Genomic DNA, 18,659 nt, shown 5'->3' with positions numbered 1-18,659 from the left:
TCGGTGTCTCCAAGCCAGCCCAGAAAAACAGCACATGGAGAAGTTGTAGACTCATATGGCAGGGAAAGTGTCTGCAAAATGAAATGCAAGTCCTTGCTGTGCAGACCAGTCTCTGTGTCGTAGCCTCTCCAGTCAGCTGATGCAGAGGCAAGGTGGAACAGGAGTGCCTGGTGCTTGTGTCTGTGGGAGGACGGGGACAAGGGGCCAGCACAGGAAAAAGAGCTGTCTTGATGCAGGTTAGGAGAGATTTCAAAAGCCTGTTATGCCTTTTGTTTGTTTGATTGTTTCCAAACAGGGTTTAAAAATTAAGGTGATGGTGTTATGGGTTTTTTTATCCTCTATTGTGGGCAAACTTGGCTCATATTGCAAAGCACCAAACTCCTTTTGTAAATTAGGCAGCAACAAAGCCTGCTGTCCCAGGGGATGAGCGAGATGTGCTGCAATCCGCCTGGCTTTTCTTTATCCTCTTGCCAAGCCTGGAGGAAAAGCAGCGACTGGCAGTGCAGCCTTGCCTGGCTCTGATGTGTCACACACGCTGCGCACCCTCGCGCTGCCCACCCGGCAGCATTCACGCTCCTCTGGCTGCTGCTTTCTGGAGACTGGGAGCAATCCTCTCTGCATTTGCAGCCTGGATTTGATTTGGGGATTAAATCTCCACTGTGTATTTCGTTCTTTCCTAAACCATGCTGCTCTTCCTTGCTGGCAGGAAAACGCTGTCTTTCCTCCCCATCTCAAAGCGATAAGTGCACTGGGTTTGCAGTGAAGTGAAAAAGGCAGTTTTATGTTTTCATTTCACTTTTTGTTTCTTGCTGTTTCACAGAGCTCTTTGCTCCATCAGTCAAGCTCCCTTATTCCCTGATCTTCAGAGGTTCTGCTGTAGCTGCAGCCGAAGACATTAGCGCCTTTTTCCATCCCCTGCACCAGGCTGGGCTCCTGGCTGCGGTTGGGCTGTGCTCTTTCTTGTGCTGCAGTTTTTGCTTTTTGCCAAAAAGGTGAGCTGTGGAGATACAGGGATCAGGCTTAGCAGCCTGGATCTGACCTGGGTGTTCACACACTCTGCAAAACCTGTGGATCGGAATGTGCTGTTGTACAAGCACATGATCCACACTGGCTTTGTCCATCTGGATTGCTGTGGAGGAGCTGCCTCTGGGGTGTCCAGCAAGTGTGATTACTACCAGGGAGGAGCATGACATCACCCTCTTTTCAGGGAGGTTGGATTGCCTGACGTTTATTGTCTGCTTTGTGCTAGCTTGTGGCAGGCAGTTTGATGCAAAAATTCTCACCTGTCTGACTTGTGATTTGTTTTACTGCAAATAGCCTCTAATAGACCTCCCTCCCCACCTGTTGTTTTGTTTCCTGGGTGCATGATAAAGCCTTTGGGTTCTGAATGAGACAGTGATTCAGCCCCCATTATCAGCAGGGAGGGTGGAAGGGGAAGAAACCTGACATCCCCTCTTGGCTGCCTTAAAGCACACAGCTTTTGTGTCCTTCCTCCCCCAGCTGTCATTGGCAGCAGAGGGAGAGTATCTGACTTCTCCATCCTGGTATCCAAAATCAATGCCTCCTGCTGAGCTACATGTTTTCTAGGTCTACTCAGACACAGTTGTTTGATCTTTGTGTTTCTGGCTTTCGGGTGTGAATAGTTTGCAGAAGCAAAGTTTAGCAGCTGGCTGAAGCTGTCAGCGAGTTTTGATCCATTAAGGGCAGAGACCCACCCACCAATGCGCAGGCACAGACGTGCACACACACAGAGATGTGCATGTCTGACCTGTGCAGGCCAGCTCAGGGGCATGTAAAGGCACAAAGGATGAGTTTCTGCATCCAGCAATGTGGCCATGGTCACAGCTGCTCCCCCCACAGCTGGAGTGACCACGCAGATGTGGACGATGCTGAGTGAGCTCTTCAGTGCATATCCTGCCCAAGGCTTGAATATGTGCTGCTCTGTATCAAGCCAGACACCTCCGCTGCTCTGTCGCTGTCTTTAAGCTCAAGAAATGAGTCATGGCAAAATGCAAATCTGTTCTACCCCAGGGAGATAATCCCATCAGGGACTCCAGCACATTCATAAGGCTGTCTTTCACTCCAGGAGATGCCTGTACTCTTGTTGTTTCTGATTTTAAGACACTTCTGCTCCCATAGTCTGAAAGCACTTTGTAGGCGCTGATGTTAGACTGAGCATCTCTGAAACAAATGCCTTCTCTTTGGAAAAACTGTCTGAAGATTCTTGTAGGATCCCATGGCAGAGCCAAGGAGAGCTCTGCAAGACCCTTGGCTCCCCAGGCTCTGCTCCCAATACAAGGGCACATAACAACTGGAAATGGATGCCTCTGGAATGATCCTGAAGGGTTAACAAGACATGTCAGGCCTCCTTGTACCTGTAGAGGAAGCCAGAAGGTTGTGGCTTCACGCCACAAACTTTTACAAACCTGCAAGACCAGGGCTTAAACAACTGTGATTGACTGAGGCTAATAAAAGAAATAAAATACCTCTGACCTAACAGAGCTGTTGGCTGTAAAACACTCAGGCAAATCCACCTTGAGTGAAGAGAAACGGCTGTTTTGGGAAAAGGCAGCTCTGGTGGGAAAGGTGGCAAATGTTTGCTTTGATGAAGTGTAAAAGTATCCTCTGTGCTCCCAGGCCTTGTGGCTGAAACAGTGGTGCCAAAATAGATTGTGTCCCTGTGTGACCTTGAGATGACAGTGATGTCTGAGTGATGCAGCTGTTGATCCCTCTGCAAAAGGTGCACTGGGGCCACAGCAAAAGAGCTCTTGGTGGTGGAGGAGTCATCTCTGTTGTACTTCACGCCATCTTTGTATTTGTAAGCTGATATTTCTAAGTGCATCTATGTGGCTGCATAGCCACAAGTCCAGTATAGGAATGTAATTAAACTTGATGTAATTTATTTGCAAGGGTGGGTTCATTTATGCATCATTGAGTTGTCTGTCCTAATCCAAGTCTCCTTGAACAGACAGCTCTGAGTTTGCATCTCATAAAGTAGCCAGCGTTTTTCCATGGATGGCATGAACTCAGAAGTGGGAATATGCCTTCGTACCAGTTAAATGACCTCCCTAGGCTCTCTCCAAACTTGTTCATATCTCAGCTTTTGATGGGCCACTGGCACAAACTGTTGTGCTTGTTCATTTTTCTTGAATTCAGATGTGTGTACTTTTTCTTGATAACTTGGCCTTTCATATATCCTGTTGTTTGGAGGTGAATAATACAGCCAAGTGTGCGTTGCCTTTGATGTCTTTGTGTGCCTGGAAGCTGTGGTGCTGTGTTTTCTTACAACTGAATTGGATGCAAGTGATAAAGAGTGACTGGAATGTTTAGTGAAAAACAAGCTGTCTTCTGTGAGGTATCTGTGAAAGAAAGGGGAAGGCAAAGATGTGTTTGATCATTAAACAAGAAGGGAATAAAAATTCTCTGGAGAAGGCTCAAAACAGGATAACTGATGTCTTCTGGAAAACCTTTGTGGTAAAATAACTCCACATTTTGAGGGGAACTTTAGATTTGATGCCATAACCCTCAACCTCTTTTGGAGACCACTCTGTAGCTTACATTAGTGGTGGGTGAAGAATGGTTTCCCAAGATCTGCTCAAGTAGCCAGGTGATAAGTGGAAAGTCTAAAAAGATGTAGTTAAAGTGAACAACTGATAGAGGAGAAGGAAGATGAGCAATTTCCCATGGTTACAGGGAACACTGCAGTCTTGTTTTTGTAGAGCCATAGGCCAGCTCAGGTGGGAGCTGACTGAGATAATGTGGGAGATAACTTGGAGGATCATCTTGCTGGTGTTGCAGTATATGTAAAAAAAAAAGGGAGTGTGGGTGGGTACTGAATGTAGGAATGTGTGAAAAACACCTTGGTTATAAATGCAGGGGGTCCCAAGAGGCAAACTGTGCTGTAGCAGTATATCTCCAACATAGCCTTGCCATCATGTTCTCCTTCCAAAGTAAAAATTCTGCTGATCTCTGTTCCTGGAGAAGGTGGGTCTAAACCAAGAGCCCCAAAGGGTCAGTTGTGGTTATACTGTCAGGCTATCACACCGGAATAATATTGTCCTTTCAAGGCAGTTAAACAGTATCACTGTACATTTGGCTTCCAGAAATGCAATTAGAAGCGATAAATGATTATCCAATTTGCTGAGACATTACACTGAGTTTATTGGATTGTAGCTTCAGTATTTGCCATGTATTAAGCAGAGGAATCTGTGCAATTTTCAGTGCCATTAGTTTGTGTTCCAGAAGGTGCAGGTGCATGGAAAGAGCTGTTTGTGGCTAGATAGGGAAGGAAGTCACATTCCCTTGTGTTTATCATTCTCATCTCTCAGCCAGGGTGTTGATTTTTAGAAAGGTGAGGGTTACTTTTTTTCTCCCTTGGTTGTTGCAAAAAATGTGACCAGAAATGGTTATTTAGGAGTGTAAATTATGTTTGAACCTTAGAAACCCACAAAGGTTTGCTTCCTTGTGTCCTTCCAGGGCCACTGGGATGGGCACTGCAAAACGAGTTATTTTCTCTTTGGGGCCATTTCTGCAGAATTTGTCAATACTTTGTGTGTCTTGCAACAGATTTGCCTGGCAAAAGTAACTCATGGCTGGTTGTGGGGTTGTTTTTTTCCTCCTTTCCTCTTTTTCCTTGTCTCCTTGTTCCCATTCCCTCTTTTCCCACTGTGAACTGCAGGTGTGGACTGCTGCAAGTAGGAGACAGAGTCCTTTCCATCAACAGCATCGCGACGGAGGACGGGACCATGGAGGAAGCCAACCAGCTCCTGCGGGACGCGGCGCTCACCAACAAAGTGGTGCTCGAGATCGAATTCGATGTCGCAGGTTCGTCCCCAAAGGAGCTGCTGTTCCTCTCTGCCCGCAGGACTCTGCCAGTGCCTTTGCTAACCCGCAGGAGAGAGCGTATTCACAAGGCTTAGAGGGAAGAGTGAGAAGCCCTATGAGAACCTTTCCCATTTCTTGTTGGTCTCTAACGTACACTGAGGTGGAGAGTTCTTCTTCTGATCCTTTCATAAATGTTTTATGCTCATCGCTTGGCTGAGATAAGCCAAGGAGTAGATGAAGAGGACGCACTTTAAATATTTGTCCATTAATAGGAATAATATTTATATTTGTTTATGGCCTTGAAACCAGGAGGGAGCCAAAGCTATAGGCTAGGGGTAAAATGCAGCTTTGGATTAAAACAGAAATTTTTTTTTCCTTTTACATTGACAAAGCTGCTTCAGTCTTGAAATACAGTGTGATGTGAGCACTTCACTTGATGTTCAGAGCATGTATTTTTAATGATAATCCAAATTTCAACCTGAAGTCCACAGAGCCTTAGATAGCCTTATTTGAACCAATAAAGCAGTGCTTTATGGGCTTGTTTTCTTGGTTCCAAAGAAACCATCCATGCAACTGAAAACTCACTTTTTTCTCCTTTTTTTCTTTTTTGTCTGTTTTTGGCTTTATAGAGTCTGTCATACCCAGCAGCGGTACTTTCCACGTTAAATTGCCCAAGAAAAGAGGTGTAGAGCTTGGAATTACGATCAGCTGTAAGTATTGCTCAGGCTTGCAGTCAGTAGCAGTTGCAAGAGCCTCTGCTTTCCACACAGGCATTGTAGAGGGCTCAACGGAGAGAGATAAGATCATGTGGGGTTTCCTTAGAACTCCAGTGCTTGTGATTTATCCCAGAATGAATCAGATGTGTGGTTCCTGCCTCCATGAGCTGGCAGCTGCAGAGAAAAGCAGCTGCATGTAGGGTTGGGACAAAGGATGTCTCTCAACTGATCACTTGATCTGTGGTGCAGAGTAATATTATTTTTATTTCCTTGCTCACACTTGTATTCTGTTCTTTTTAAAAAGAATTGCCTGGGTCTGGTGGGACCATTGCAAAAAGAGGTGGAGGGAGAAGAGCAAGTAAGAGGTGAACCCCACAGCTTGGAGTGTAGAGAGGGGAAGGCACTTTAAATTCCGGGGTTTGCCAGGAAATGTTTCACTCACCTCAAGCCATGCAGAAGGAGAGCTATGTGCCAGGACTTGGTGTGCACTGAGAGAAGAGGACATAAACCCTTTTCCTGCTTTTCCCTTTTCTCTGCTCACTCTTGATTAATTATCTTTGCTTCTCTTCTGAGCATTATTTTTTATTTAAAGATCTTTTGGCCTCTTTGGAAAAGGTGCTGTAGGGGGATGATATAGGCAGATCCATCCCAAATTTCTGGCTGACTTGGGGTCTTGTAATGCTTTGTGTCAGTGAATTTTTCCTGTATGGCAAACATGTGCAGGTCTCTGATCACTCATCCTTCTTTCAGTTCTGGGTAAAGTGAGTTGAATCAGCTCAGGTTTGCCGTGCCCAGAGACTGCCACCACCTCTGATCTGAAACAGAGCAGCTTGTGAGACTGCAGTAATGGGATCTCTTGTCCAAACCCTCAGGAGCACAGACCCAGCTGTGTCTGGGGAATGGAGTTTCAAGGGACACTTGAAAACTAGGTTTCATTAAAAGAGATAAGCTGTAGTAATTACTCCTTGACATTTACAGCATTAGTTAGTGAGTTAATTGGAGGTGTTCTGGTCTAAGTGGGGTGATTCTCAGGAGTAAGGAACATCGACAGGATGATGCCTTTGCACCTTGTGATATTTCTTCTCCCTCTTCTCAGCTTCCCCTATTTGTGCCATGAGGACAATCCTGAGAAATAACAGCACAGTATTTAACATTTGGCTTGGTAGCAATTACTGTCTGAAGACATCAAAGTGCTTTCTGAAAGCAGCAGGCTGTCTATAATGGCATTTCACTGGCAGGGAGCAGGGCACGATGCAGCCTGCATTGGGTTCCAACCTGCTGCCCTGCCACGGCCTTGGCATTCCAGCCTCAGGAAGCAACCTAGGATAATAGCAAAAACTGGCTTGAGCAAGGCTCTACTAAGTTCCAAAGTTTAGTTTGTGTCTGGGGCTAGGGAGTAAAATGAACCTGGGAGCTGCTGGCAAGAATATTAGTTTTTACATGTGAAGTCTTATTTGAACGGGATCTGCTTCAGATGTGCATTTACACTTCAAACATATTTTTATGTTGGAAAAGTTTTCATTTCAAATTTGTTAAAAAAGTGATTTCACACACTTCTTTGAAATCACTGCTAAGAGAAAGAAACTGACCTCTGGGTTTTAAATAGATGCCCATTAACCAACTACAAAGCAGTTTTTAACACTATGATTGATTTGATCTTTTTGATTGTTGAACATGTTTGTAGGACATTGTTTAAGTAATGCCCATGCATAAACTTAAAATATATTGCAGTTGTTTGCTGAGTCAAAGCCAAAATTATTTTTTCAGATGGAGAAAAAGGCACCCAGAAAATGTGGTGGCAAGGATTAAATTCAAGCAGAATCCTAATTTTGTTTTCATATATTAGTCTGTATAAATCTATGTCCACATGATCCTTAGCAAATTCGATCATCATTTGGTCACTTTGCCTCTGACCAGGCAGATAAATATACCAGTTTCAAACATTAAAACCAAAGCAAGCAGCCTTATGTTAAGTACTTCCTGCAGAGACATGATGAGCATGCAGGAGTGTGATGCAAGCAGCAAAAGAAAAGAGGTAAAAATAACTTGTCTGTTTTGCTCAGTTCCTTTCCTCTCAGTTCTGCTGACTTGAGTGCTTGTGTAGCTCTAGAAACAGCTTTTACAGCTTTCCTTCTGATATAGAAAAGTATATAACTGCTGTTTAAAAGGAGAGGACTTGGTTTACTGGCCTTGTGCATTGGATTCCTGTTCCCTACTCTGTAAAGCTGGAGCAGCTTAAATAGATGACACAGTGAACGGGTCAGTAGAAGACCCCCTGCACTGTCATGGCCACAGAATTGCATTTATTCATGAACTTCATAGTCTAGCTACACTGCAGATGTCAGCTGAGTTGCTTTCATTGAGTTTTACCTCTTGGCTTCAGCTGTCTCCTCTGTAGTTAATTCCTCGGCCTAGGAAGATTTGCCTCTGCCTTCTTAAATGGGCATAAAGTGTTACAACCTCATCAGAGGAGCACTACAGAAGTAAATGCAATCAAGTTCTTGCTGTGCCATGGCTCTCAGAGCTAACTGGGAGATGGACTAAGTAAAGGGTGGGGAGAGAGCAGGATTCTTGATGGATGCATTGGAAGAATTCATGTAATGGAGCTGGCTGCAGAAGGAACCATAAATCTGCTAGAAATACTCATAAAAGGGCTGAAAACCCAGGAGATTTGTGTATGAGGAGGGCAGACGCTGCTGGTCCTGGGCTGAACATACGGAGAGGGGCTATACTTGCTCCTGGTGAGGGGCAGATGTTTGCTGAGGGCCTTTAGTCTTCTCAGAGATCTTAGGGTTTTCCAGAAAAAGAAGACTTGGGCTGGATGAGTCTCCAGTTGTGGTCTGAGAGCACAGGATGGGTTTCTTCCCCCTGCTCAAACACAGCGTGGCAAGGGGACACTGCAAATCAAGATGCATGATGGAAATACATGCCTATAGCACTCTTTCCCTTTCCATTCCCCAAAGGATGAGTACATAGTTGAAGGGGTGAGTCTCTCACTGACAGTGCTTTGTACTCCTGAGGGACCTCTGTGCCCTCAAGCCTCATTTCAGTCTCCTTTGTGTGCTAAGTGAAGAACACTGAAGCTGCCGTGTGCATGCTGCTCCACACGCTTTGTCCAGGGGTGAAGGGACACGAAGCCAGCTAAACTCTCGTTTTCTCCATCCTCCAGTACCTCAGCCTCTGTCCTAGAGAGAAGGGCATTTGCTTGTAGAGCAGCTGCTCTGGCTGAAGATCAGAGCATGCTCCTTTCTGCTCCAAGAGCTCTGAAGCTCACCTATTTACAGCGACCTCTGAGGCTCTGAATGGTGGGGATGCAAATACATGGAAAGTGAGAGTTTTGACATAGGGATGTGAAGATTTGACTCTTGTTAGCCTGAACTACCCATCTCCATTAGCAGAACACATGCCTCCAATGCTCTGATCTTGCCGGCTGCATCCAATTCTAATGATGCAGTTATGCCTTTGTCGGTTTTCTCTAAATCTCTTACAAATTAAAATCTCCAGCAGTGAGAAGCTAATAGTCACATATTCTTGTACGTTCAATAGCTCACCTCTTAAAATAAGATATGGATTTGCTATTACCCTCTGGAAAATGATAGTTGATTACACGAAAGATTGCCTTTTGTGTTGAGAGTTTTGGTTTTTTTTCTGTCTCAGATATCCTCTCCAAGGGCTGGTGGTGACATTCACTGTAGGGTAGAGGTGTGTTGATGTTGCTGTTTAAAGAGATATTGAAATTGCCGTTAATTTTAGATATGCAATAATGCTTTATATAGCTTGTTTATCAAATTACCTTGATATATCTTAACAAGCCAATTCCTGTGCCCTTGGTGTGAAGTACTGCAGATAAGGAGTAGGCAGTATATCTGCTTGCAGGTGATAAAACCGGAATTTGGGTAGATAGATAACTTCGATTAAGTTGCTTAAGCAGTGTAATCACTGTCCTAGTGAGAAGATGGATCTGTGAGCCGAGCAAATCTAGTTTTGCTGGCCCTGTATTAGCCTGTGCCCTGCCACCAGCCCGGCTGAGTGTGTCTGGAGGCGGGGCAAGCCCAGCAACCACCTGTCCTACCCCCTCACTCCCACTACATCTGATTCACTCCAGTGCTTTTATCCTGGTGGGATATCCTGATCTGGTTTTGCTACCTGGAGATTGTGAAAGGGAAAGGATCTGTGATGAGGCAGATATCCTGCTGGAGGCACTGATAATTTATGCACCTGCTGCTAAACTAATGAATGATAGAGGAAAAAGTTGAGTTCTGAGGATCTGATTTTCACTGCTGCTCTTTGTAATCAGTTCTGATTCACTTTTTTTTCCTCTTCTCATTCCTTAGCTATCCTGAGACTATTTGGTTTCTGATTTTGTTATTTACAATTTAAAAATGCTTCTTACTTAAATGCATTCTTATGGCATTATTACAATTTCTTTAATTACACATTGGCAGTGTTGCATTGGCTTGGTCAATAACAAAGGGCATTTTAAATGGGTTGATGCCTATGAAATATGTGCTGGTGCTCCTTGGAGGGGAATAATTTACCAGTACAAGTCATTATGCATTCTATTAAAAACACAAACCGGACATGTGTTCCTGGCCTCATCATCCATCACAGCGTAAACACCGAGTGAGCCACAACCCCAGCAGAGAGACTGAAAGCCATTTATAAAAAGTAAATAACAGTATTGATCAATTCACCTTTTTATCACTGCCCTGTCACTGCCAAGTGGTGTTTTCATTTTGAGTTTCTCCCCCACCACATGCTTCTACCTTCACCAGCTGTTGATTTATGAAGCCTTCTCTGGGCCACTGAAGCAGATTTAAACTATCTTTTGTACTGGTAAACCCACCAAAAATACAAATGTGTCTGAAAAGAGTCTGTTTCCACCTGAAGTGGCTTGCCCTGGCAGATGGAGGTTGAGAGCAAGCCATGGGTTTCTGCTGGCCAGCTCCTGCCTCCATCTCTCCCCTTGACTTCCTTTGCTGCCATCTCCATTTGACACACAGGAGAGCAAAACCCCAGAGGCAAGGCTGCATATCCAAACTGTGTCTTCCTGCAGCAGAGTTACCAAGACAATGTCCTTTGAAGAGAAATAACCACATTAGCAGCAGAAATGAATGGATAAGGAGGCTTTACTCATCTCTTCAAATGTCTTAATGCCAAAGACCACAACCCTAATAATATAGTTTAGGTTGGTGCTGTTTTAATTGCAGGCAAATTGGAAATTGTCTATGCAAAATCTCAGCAGGGATCCATGTATGTAATGGCTCTGACCTGGACTGAGCCACCCCTTCAGTGAAATGCAGCTCTCTCACCTTCAGACAGGCAGCTGTTGAACAGAGAAACACTGTCGCCCTGCATGAATGGTCCAGGATGGTTAAAAATGTGGGTCCCAGGTGTGCTCAGGGCAACCTGATCCCAGCAGACAGGCAAGAACCCCATCTGGACACTCTGCTGGTGTGCCAGGAAGGGCTTTGAGATACCGAAGGTTAATTAATGGAGTCAGTAACTACAGGTTTTTAGAATGAACAGCAAGTCTCTGTTCTGTGCCATGAGATTTCATTATCTTAACCTTGTATCTTATGCCTCTTGAGAGAACATGGTTATTCATTAAGTCTCTCTAACTTACCCTTCAGATTTGATGGTTTTATAAAGCCTTTGCATTTTACATTAAGTAATTATGTAGTGTGATGATCCCCCATCCCTGGAAGTGTTCAAGGACAGGTTGGAGGGAGCTTTAAGCAACCTGGTCTAGTAGAAGGTGTTCCTGTTCCGTGAGTGGAACTAGATGATGTTTAAGGTCCCTTCCAACCCAAGCCATTCTATGATGATTCTGTGATAAATATTTAAAAGAGAGGGCTGCCATTTATTAAAGTTTGAGTTCTCTGTTGGTAGGGACAGTTGTATGCGGTTGTACATGGCTCTTCCATTTAACTCAGATCTCAAGAAGATCTGTTTTGAGAGCAAAACTTCCAAAAAAACCCTGCAAACAAAACCCAGAACAATCTTTCCTTAAAACGTGCTTCATTCTCTAATGGATAAAGCACTTGGTTTGTTACCCTTGCTTCTTGCCTGGGAAGCTTGTGCTGTGTTCAGTGCTGACACCAATTGTGAAGCTTCAGAAGGACAAGGTCTCATTCTCTGCTCACAGACTGACTGTGTCCTGAACCCCCCCATGTGTCACAGGACTTGCAAGGCAGACGCTGAGATAAACATAAATTCTGCAGAGCTCGAGGCATGTTGTTGTCTCTACTTGCTTGCCTTTTTTTTTCTTCCTTCCTCTTTGCTCTTTTAATTGTTCGAGGTCTCCAGACATGTTGTTCCAGCTGTGGCTTGGTCAGGTTAGAGATGGCCATCCCAGCCCACCACCAGGAGAGGTTAGGATCCTCCCTAACCCCCTTCTGTCACACTGCCTCTGCTTTGAAACTAGTAAACAAACCTTGCAGTGAAAAGTATTTTTGCTAACCTGGATCGTTTTGACAGAACCAGGCTAGGGAGTGATTAAACATGCAGCAGTGCCACCTGACCCAGGGCTCAGGGTGTGCTCACAGGGTCTCCCCTCACTTCTGCTTGGACACCAGTCTGTACACCTCTGTCAGCAGCAAATACATGTCCTATACTGAAAAGGAGAGCAACAGTAATAATTATCAGGGTGATGCATCTCAGTCCCTGTGCTGTTAGTCCCTGGTGTGTGGCCTTCTCAGTCAGTGTGGGGATTTCTGCATTGATTTTTCCTGCACTTCACCCTTATTCCCAGTGCTCAGCTCTGCCCAGTGTGTTGTCCTGTCTGCAGTCCAGTCCATGCTGTGGACAGACTGAATATAGGCAAAAGCCCTCGAGGAATCTCCATGACACATCCCTCTCCCTTAGACCTGCAGACAGAAGCACAGCATGAGTGTCCAGTCCAAAATTGTCCGGTACCAGGCTCCAGTAAGACACGGGGAAGTGAATTCTTCCCGGCTCTGTACCATTCAGCAGTTGCATTGCTGTGACTATTATAAAATCAGTCATGGTCTGCTCTTTGCTGTCTGACCTCACTTTCATACTCAGCCCTGCCACAACTGAGATTGGCTGTCTTTTTGCTGTCTTTAGTACAGAAGGTTTAGTTATTTCTGGGAGAGGATATCCTTAAAGGTGTTGGGTTAGACATATGTTTTTAAATCTCATAAATGAATGTAAACAACAGAAAAATCTAGAGCAGAGAGGTTGGTAAGCACTTATTATGTCTGACTTTCTGGGTGCTCTCTAACTGCTGTTCAGGCAGGTGGATCTCTGTGTTCTTCGTGCCACGTGCCTCACAGATATTTTAATCTCTGCCCTGCACCTGACGTGTTCAGAGGCTCCGAGTTTCTTTCTTCCCACACAGTTTTTGTGAGAAGCTGAGAAGCTCTGTCAACTTTAAATGAGGCAATGCAATTCCCATGGCAAGGCAGAAGGGAAGGATGCAGGGTGGAAAGGATGCTCTTTCTTGGTGAATGTTTGGCATGTGGATGACAGGGAGGTCAGAAGGAGTTTGAGTCATCAATTTCTCTTGGGTATTTCAGAAGAACAGCAGGTCTTGCAGGCAAGTTTGAAAATGTAAATGTTCCCAGAGATGCGTACTCCCATCTCATGGGCTGAAAAAGTTACCAGGGTTGGCCAGGAGATAAGAGTTGGAAACTACTCACCCCTTCCAGCTCCAGCACAAATCACCCCTGATTCATCTGGTTGTATGATAAAGTGCCCTAGAGATCTGAACCAGCTGGAAAACTGTGCTTTATCTACTTTTTCCCTGGGTTCTTTTCCACCTGGAAAATTTCACAGCCCACTTTACTTGAAGAACACAGAAATGCTTGTATGGAGCACAGGGCTGATCTGGGTGCTCTCCAGGCAGCAGTGCTAGTTCTGACTGCAGCCATGGCCATTGGTTTCCTTGTGTGTGAGGGGTGGTGAGGGGTGATAGTGCTGGGATTGGTAGTGCCACCTCTTGCTGCTGGACACCTCTTGCTGCTGGACTCCACCTGTCCTCCCCTTCAGGAGTCCAAATGAAATTAACCTGGGCAAAGGGCAACCAACAAATGTTGTGGGGGTTTGCATTTTTTTTTTCCTTTCTTTCTGGAGGGGCTTCCAGAGTTCAACTGTGAAGCATCATTTTGTGAAGGGAATATAAATTCCCTTTCCTTATGTCTGCTTCTCCCCATTAAGCATCCACCATCCCTGTCCTGGACAGCAAACTCAACACCAAGCTTTGTACCGTGTGTCTCTTTTGCAGCTGCAAGCAGAAAGCTTGGGGATCCTTTGATCATCTCTGACATCAAGAAGGGGAGTGTAGCACACAGGTGAGTGCAGGATTTTCCATCTGTCAAACCCACTGCAAAATGGCCATCCTTGATAGAATGTCTACCAGAGCAGTCGAATGGAGCCCACGCAGTAGCACTTGGGCCTGGGTATTGCCAGAATCCAAGGAGATCTCAGCACTAGAGATTTGTCTTAGACCACAGTAGGGTTTGCAATAAAAACTGTCTGTACTGAAGCAAATAGAGTTGAGCTAATGAAGAAGGTGACCAGGGCACTGGTTTAGATGTCTGCTGGCTCTCTAGGAGATGGATATTTAGCTTTTAAGAGCATGTGGTAAAGGGCTTCATATATCCCGGGAGGTGCTATGGCTCACCAGGTAGTTTGCCACATCTCAGCTTCTCCTTTGGTGAACAGAGGGGGTGAATTCTGGGCACTGGTGAACTGTGCAAGTATCTCAGCATTTATTGACTTCCCCTCTGATCCCAACACATCATAGAAAGGCATTCAGAGGAATTTAGTTTGGCTGCATGGCTCATTTCTAAGAGTGCTCACACAGGAGTTTCCATGAGGGGTAGAATATGTCAGTTGAACATCAGGCATCTTCAGGGTTGTAGGTTACCCAGGATATTTGTCTAATCTTCCTGGCTGGTTCTGTGTGGATACATGCTCTACACAAATGTCCTCTGTTTAAATTACAGGTGTCCCACACTCAGCTCATGGTTGTTTTCCAGAAAAGATCAAGGACAGTAAAAAGTTAATATTGTCATTTCCACTGCAGAACTGAATGTGTTGTGGCATCTGAAAGGCAAATATAAATGTACTCTTAGTTTTCTTTTCCTCTCCATGTAGAACTGGCACTTTGGAGCCGGGAGACAAGCTGTTAGCCATTGATAACATCCGACTCGACAATTGCTCAATGGAGGATGCTGTGCAGATTTTAAGGCAGTGCGAAGACCTGGTCAAATTGAAGATTAGGAAGGATGAAGATAACTCTGGTACAGAAATCCTGATGCAAACTGGTGCCTGTCCACTGTAATGACATTTCCCAATAGGTAGTGCAAACTAACAAAGATAAGGGCTGCTGCTGTCCGGTCACTACTTTCCAATTGATTATAGTCTATTTTTGTTATTCTGTCCTTAAGTGATGTCTGGAAGGTTAAAATCCTATTTGGTAAGAGTGTGGCTGAAGACTTCTGGCTTTTGCTTTTAGATCCTGCAAGTCTTCCCTTTTTATATGGGAAATGAAAATAATTCAGCATTCCTGTTTTCTCTTTCAGATGAGCAGGAGACAACTGGTGCTATTATCTACACGGTGGAGCTGAAGCGATATGGGGGCCCTTTGGGAATAACCATCTCTGGGACGGAGGAACCTTTTGATCCTATTGTCATTTCAGGCTTGACTAAACGAGGGCTGGCAGAGAGGTGAGGTTTGGGAGCAGAACAGGTGAATTGATTAGGGAAGGGGTCTTGAACCAAGCCAAGTTTCCTCTGCTGTCATAAACTCTTCTTTGGTGTCTTAGTCTGCTAAGAAAGAAAAGTGCTCTGTAGGTACCAAGTGACATGAAGAAGGGTGGTGGGGGCTGTGCTGCTGGGGCAATGAGAGAGGCACTTCAGGAAAAGTCAGATCCAGTGAGTCAGGTGAATTCTGCAGCCAGGAACACATTTTTATCTGCCCCTCTTCCACAGGGATGCTTCCTGGTCTGGGATTTGCCATGCACACCTTGTGTCAGGAGAGTGCTTGGGCTGCCTATGAAACCACCATAGACTCTGTCCAGGACTCCCGTGTTGCTAAACTGGCTTATGGCCATTGCAGTTGTGTGTCCTGCTGAAACCAGGGATCTCAGGTGTCTTCTGACCTGTCCTGGCTGTTTGCTCAGTGTGTTACATGTGAGGTATCTCAGTGCAGGGTTGGTGTGCCCAAGCATCAGGCGTTTAATACTGAATAAACATAGAAGCAGATTTACCTTCAACCACCGGGGAGGTTACTGTGTTCCTGGGTCTGAATTATACGTGGATGTGTGGGATTTAAAGGATCAGGACATTCCTGAGAGTATAAGGTGGAACTGAGTCATACACTCTATCTTAATTAATCTTTCTATACGGGAGCTGCGACTTGTAAATAGATCATTTCAGCAGTCCTGACTCATGCTTCTCTAAGGGTCTCTTACTTTGTGCTGCCTGACAGGCAGAACAGCAGCAAAAAAACCCCTGAGCAAACCAGTGTAAAGTGCAAGACCTTGGGGATGTTTGACAGCAGAACTGGCCTTCTGGTTCTTTCTGTTCAAGGCCACACTCCCTCTTAGCTGGACTGTGAAACAGCTCTGTGTCCTTTTCTGCATTGTGTTCGCAGAGCTCTCAGCACACTGCTGTGCATTTCCGTTGCTTCCCTTTGGTGCTGAATGCAGAATGTCTGTGTCTCCTGGGAAGGAAGGGGATGGACTTAGTCATTAGTGATTGTTCTCTTTGGGGATTTTATATCACTGCCTGCCACTGTAGGATTTGGTCTTTTTCCCTATGAAATAGCCACAGAGTGTCCAAGGCTTTTCTATATAGCACTTCTGTACTGTACCTGCAACCCAGCATGAGAGAGGTTAAGAACAGCCAGCTCAAATGCTGTCAGGTGTCAGAAGACATTCTTGTACCTTTGTTGATCTCAGTTCCCTTTGCAATTCCATGGCTGTTCCTCCTTTGAACTCGGATGCACATCGGTGACTGCTCTGTGGAGAAACGTAGTGCAGGCAAGTGCTGCAGCACTACTGAATTTTGATCAGGGGTGAGCAGGCGGTGAGGAGTGAAAAGCCTTGTGAGAGGAGTGATGGAGCTGTTCAGCAGATTCGCCGTGGCTGAGTAGCAAATGACAGCGTGGGGACAGAGCAGCACAGGGATGTCTCTGGGTAACCTTGGCTCCCTGAGGGGAAGGCGAGCAGCGCTGGGATGAAGGCTGCTTGCAGGAAAGGTGCATTTTTTCTCTCCTGTGAGTGAGAGAAGGGGGTGACTTGACCTTGTCAAGGGAAGAGGGGTGCTCCTAGTATTATCCTAAATTATCCCTTTCCTGATGTCTCTACCTTTATCTGTGCCACAGATGCCCTTAGCCAGGCTCTAATTGAAGGGCAGGGATTTAAATCCAAGCCCATGCTGCCTCTTGCTGGAGCACAGGACATGCTTCAGCAGCACTGACATGTGGTGGACCTGATCCCAGTGTCTGATAACGGGAATCCATGGGCCATTCTTGTAGAGGCACAAGTGAAAGTCTGTGCTGCGTCTCGGGCTGCTGGCAGTGGGGGAGGCAGGGTGTCCTCTAGGATCTGTCACACATCTGTCTGTGGTTGACAGGCTGCCTAAGCCAGAAAGGCTTCAGATTCAGATGACTTAGGTTTTATCTTGACCTTGAACATTTTTTTCCTTGTGTCTGATCTCACAAAAACTTACAAAGGCAGCTCAGGCTGTTAGATTGGTGTTGAGCTGTGGCTCTCTCCCATGTTACTGTGTCCCCTCCTTGAGTGCCTGCAGATGGCTTAAGCCAGTGCCATAGGACTTGTTCTCCTTCTTCTCGAGAAAGGGAGTATGCCTGAACAATATTTTTCAATTCTGATTGAGGTGTAATGGTTCTCCAAGAGCAATTTTTGTCTATTGCTGACATTTTAAAGTGCCTCACCAGCCTCTGTTAATGCCACCTGCTCAAGTAGATGGGGGTGGCTGTAGGAGAGTCCAGGAGAGTCCAGGAGTGTCCCGTGCCAAGCCATGTTGGCAGGGAGGAAAAGGGATGGTGGCCCTGCCCATGTGCCAAGTAAATCCCTACCACTCATCTGTAGCCACCTCTTCCCCAGTGCTTGCTGGGTAGTGCTTCCAGCCCCTTTCACACCTTTCCACTTCCCTGTTACTCAGTTCTGTTCTTGCATGTCCCCTCTGAGCAAAAAGGAACATGCAGCCCATGGCTCCTTAGGCTGCTTTCTGTTTGAGGTGAACTAAGGACTGCTGGCAGTAATAGAGAGGCACGAGGGTCATTAGCTGGAAACTTCTTTCTCTGTCAGTCCTGCTCAGCTTCTGTCTGCTTGTCCTCACAGGGCACTGAGAGGACTAGACTTTGGTTTGCTTTCTCCCCCTTGAAGAAAAATACCTGGCTGAACGTGACCTTTCTCTTTAATTGTTTCTCTATTTTTCCCTGCTGAGAGACTTTCACAGCTACTGCAGGGCAGTCATGTTGTTCAGGGCTGGGTGGTTGGGCTGGTGTCTTAGATAGATTTGTCCCCATGCTGAGTTCAGGGATACAGCAGGAGACCCTTGAATGCTGAAGCACTGCAGTGAGGGAAGGATCAGCTGTAAACTGGCAGCAGTTTAGCTTGATTTTTTTGGACTACAATAGATGAAACTGTTAAGACAAATACTCTGGTCCCAGTTTGATCTGTAATTTGTTTCAACGCACAAATGTTTCCCTGACAGCTTTTCCAGGCTGATTTGAGTGGGACAAGACGGACATCTAGTGGCTGGTGGGACCATCATGGCACTGCTGAGTACTTCAGCAGCAGCAGGAGCCACAGCCTGAGCAGTCCTGCCTGCTGCTTGGCTGCGTTTCCTGATTTGATGTACTTATAGTAGATGTTTCACAGCAGTGTGTATACAGAACTTTGATATTTTGTGGAAAGCCACACAGCTGTTTTTGCTGCGAGGATACATCAAATTCCAGTTCTGCAGGAGCTGCTGTCCAGTTTGGAGGTGCAACCTGAGGGAGACAAGTTGCCATGGACATAAAGATACTGCAGTCCAGATTTGCATCTCCTTCTGGCTCCATCACAGAGGTTCCTGATGGCAGAACCTCCCACAGTACTGGAGGAGGAGGTGGTTGCT

General features: G+C 45.6%; 1 protein-coding gene across 1 annotated transcript in view; it reads left to right on the top strand.

Annotated features, from left to right (window-relative positions):
* The window catches only part of GRIP2 (glutamate receptor interacting protein 2), a gene marked incomplete at its 5' end in the record, with an annotated part of 264,561 nt that overhangs the window by 227,973 nt on the left and 17,929 nt on the right, over window positions 1-18,659 (top strand). Inside the window, 5 exons of the mRNA XM_082288538.1 lie at window positions 4,679-4,824; window positions 5,454-5,534; window positions 13,789-13,855; window positions 14,664-14,809; window positions 15,092-15,236. Coding sequence (XP_082144664.1) covers window positions 4,679-4,824; window positions 5,454-5,534; window positions 13,789-13,855; window positions 14,664-14,809; window positions 15,092-15,236 — 585 coding nt within the window. The remainder of the gene's footprint in view (window positions 1-4,678; window positions 4,825-5,453; window positions 5,535-13,788; window positions 13,856-14,663; window positions 14,810-15,091; window positions 15,237-18,659) is intronic.

Source organism: Coloeus monedula (genome assembly GCF_965178545.1).
Source record: "Coloeus monedula genome assembly, chromosome: 11".
Taxonomy (NCBI): Eukaryota; Metazoa; Chordata; class Aves; order Passeriformes; family Corvidae; genus Coloeus; species Coloeus monedula.
This window is presented reverse-complemented; position numbering and strand designations above follow the sequence as displayed.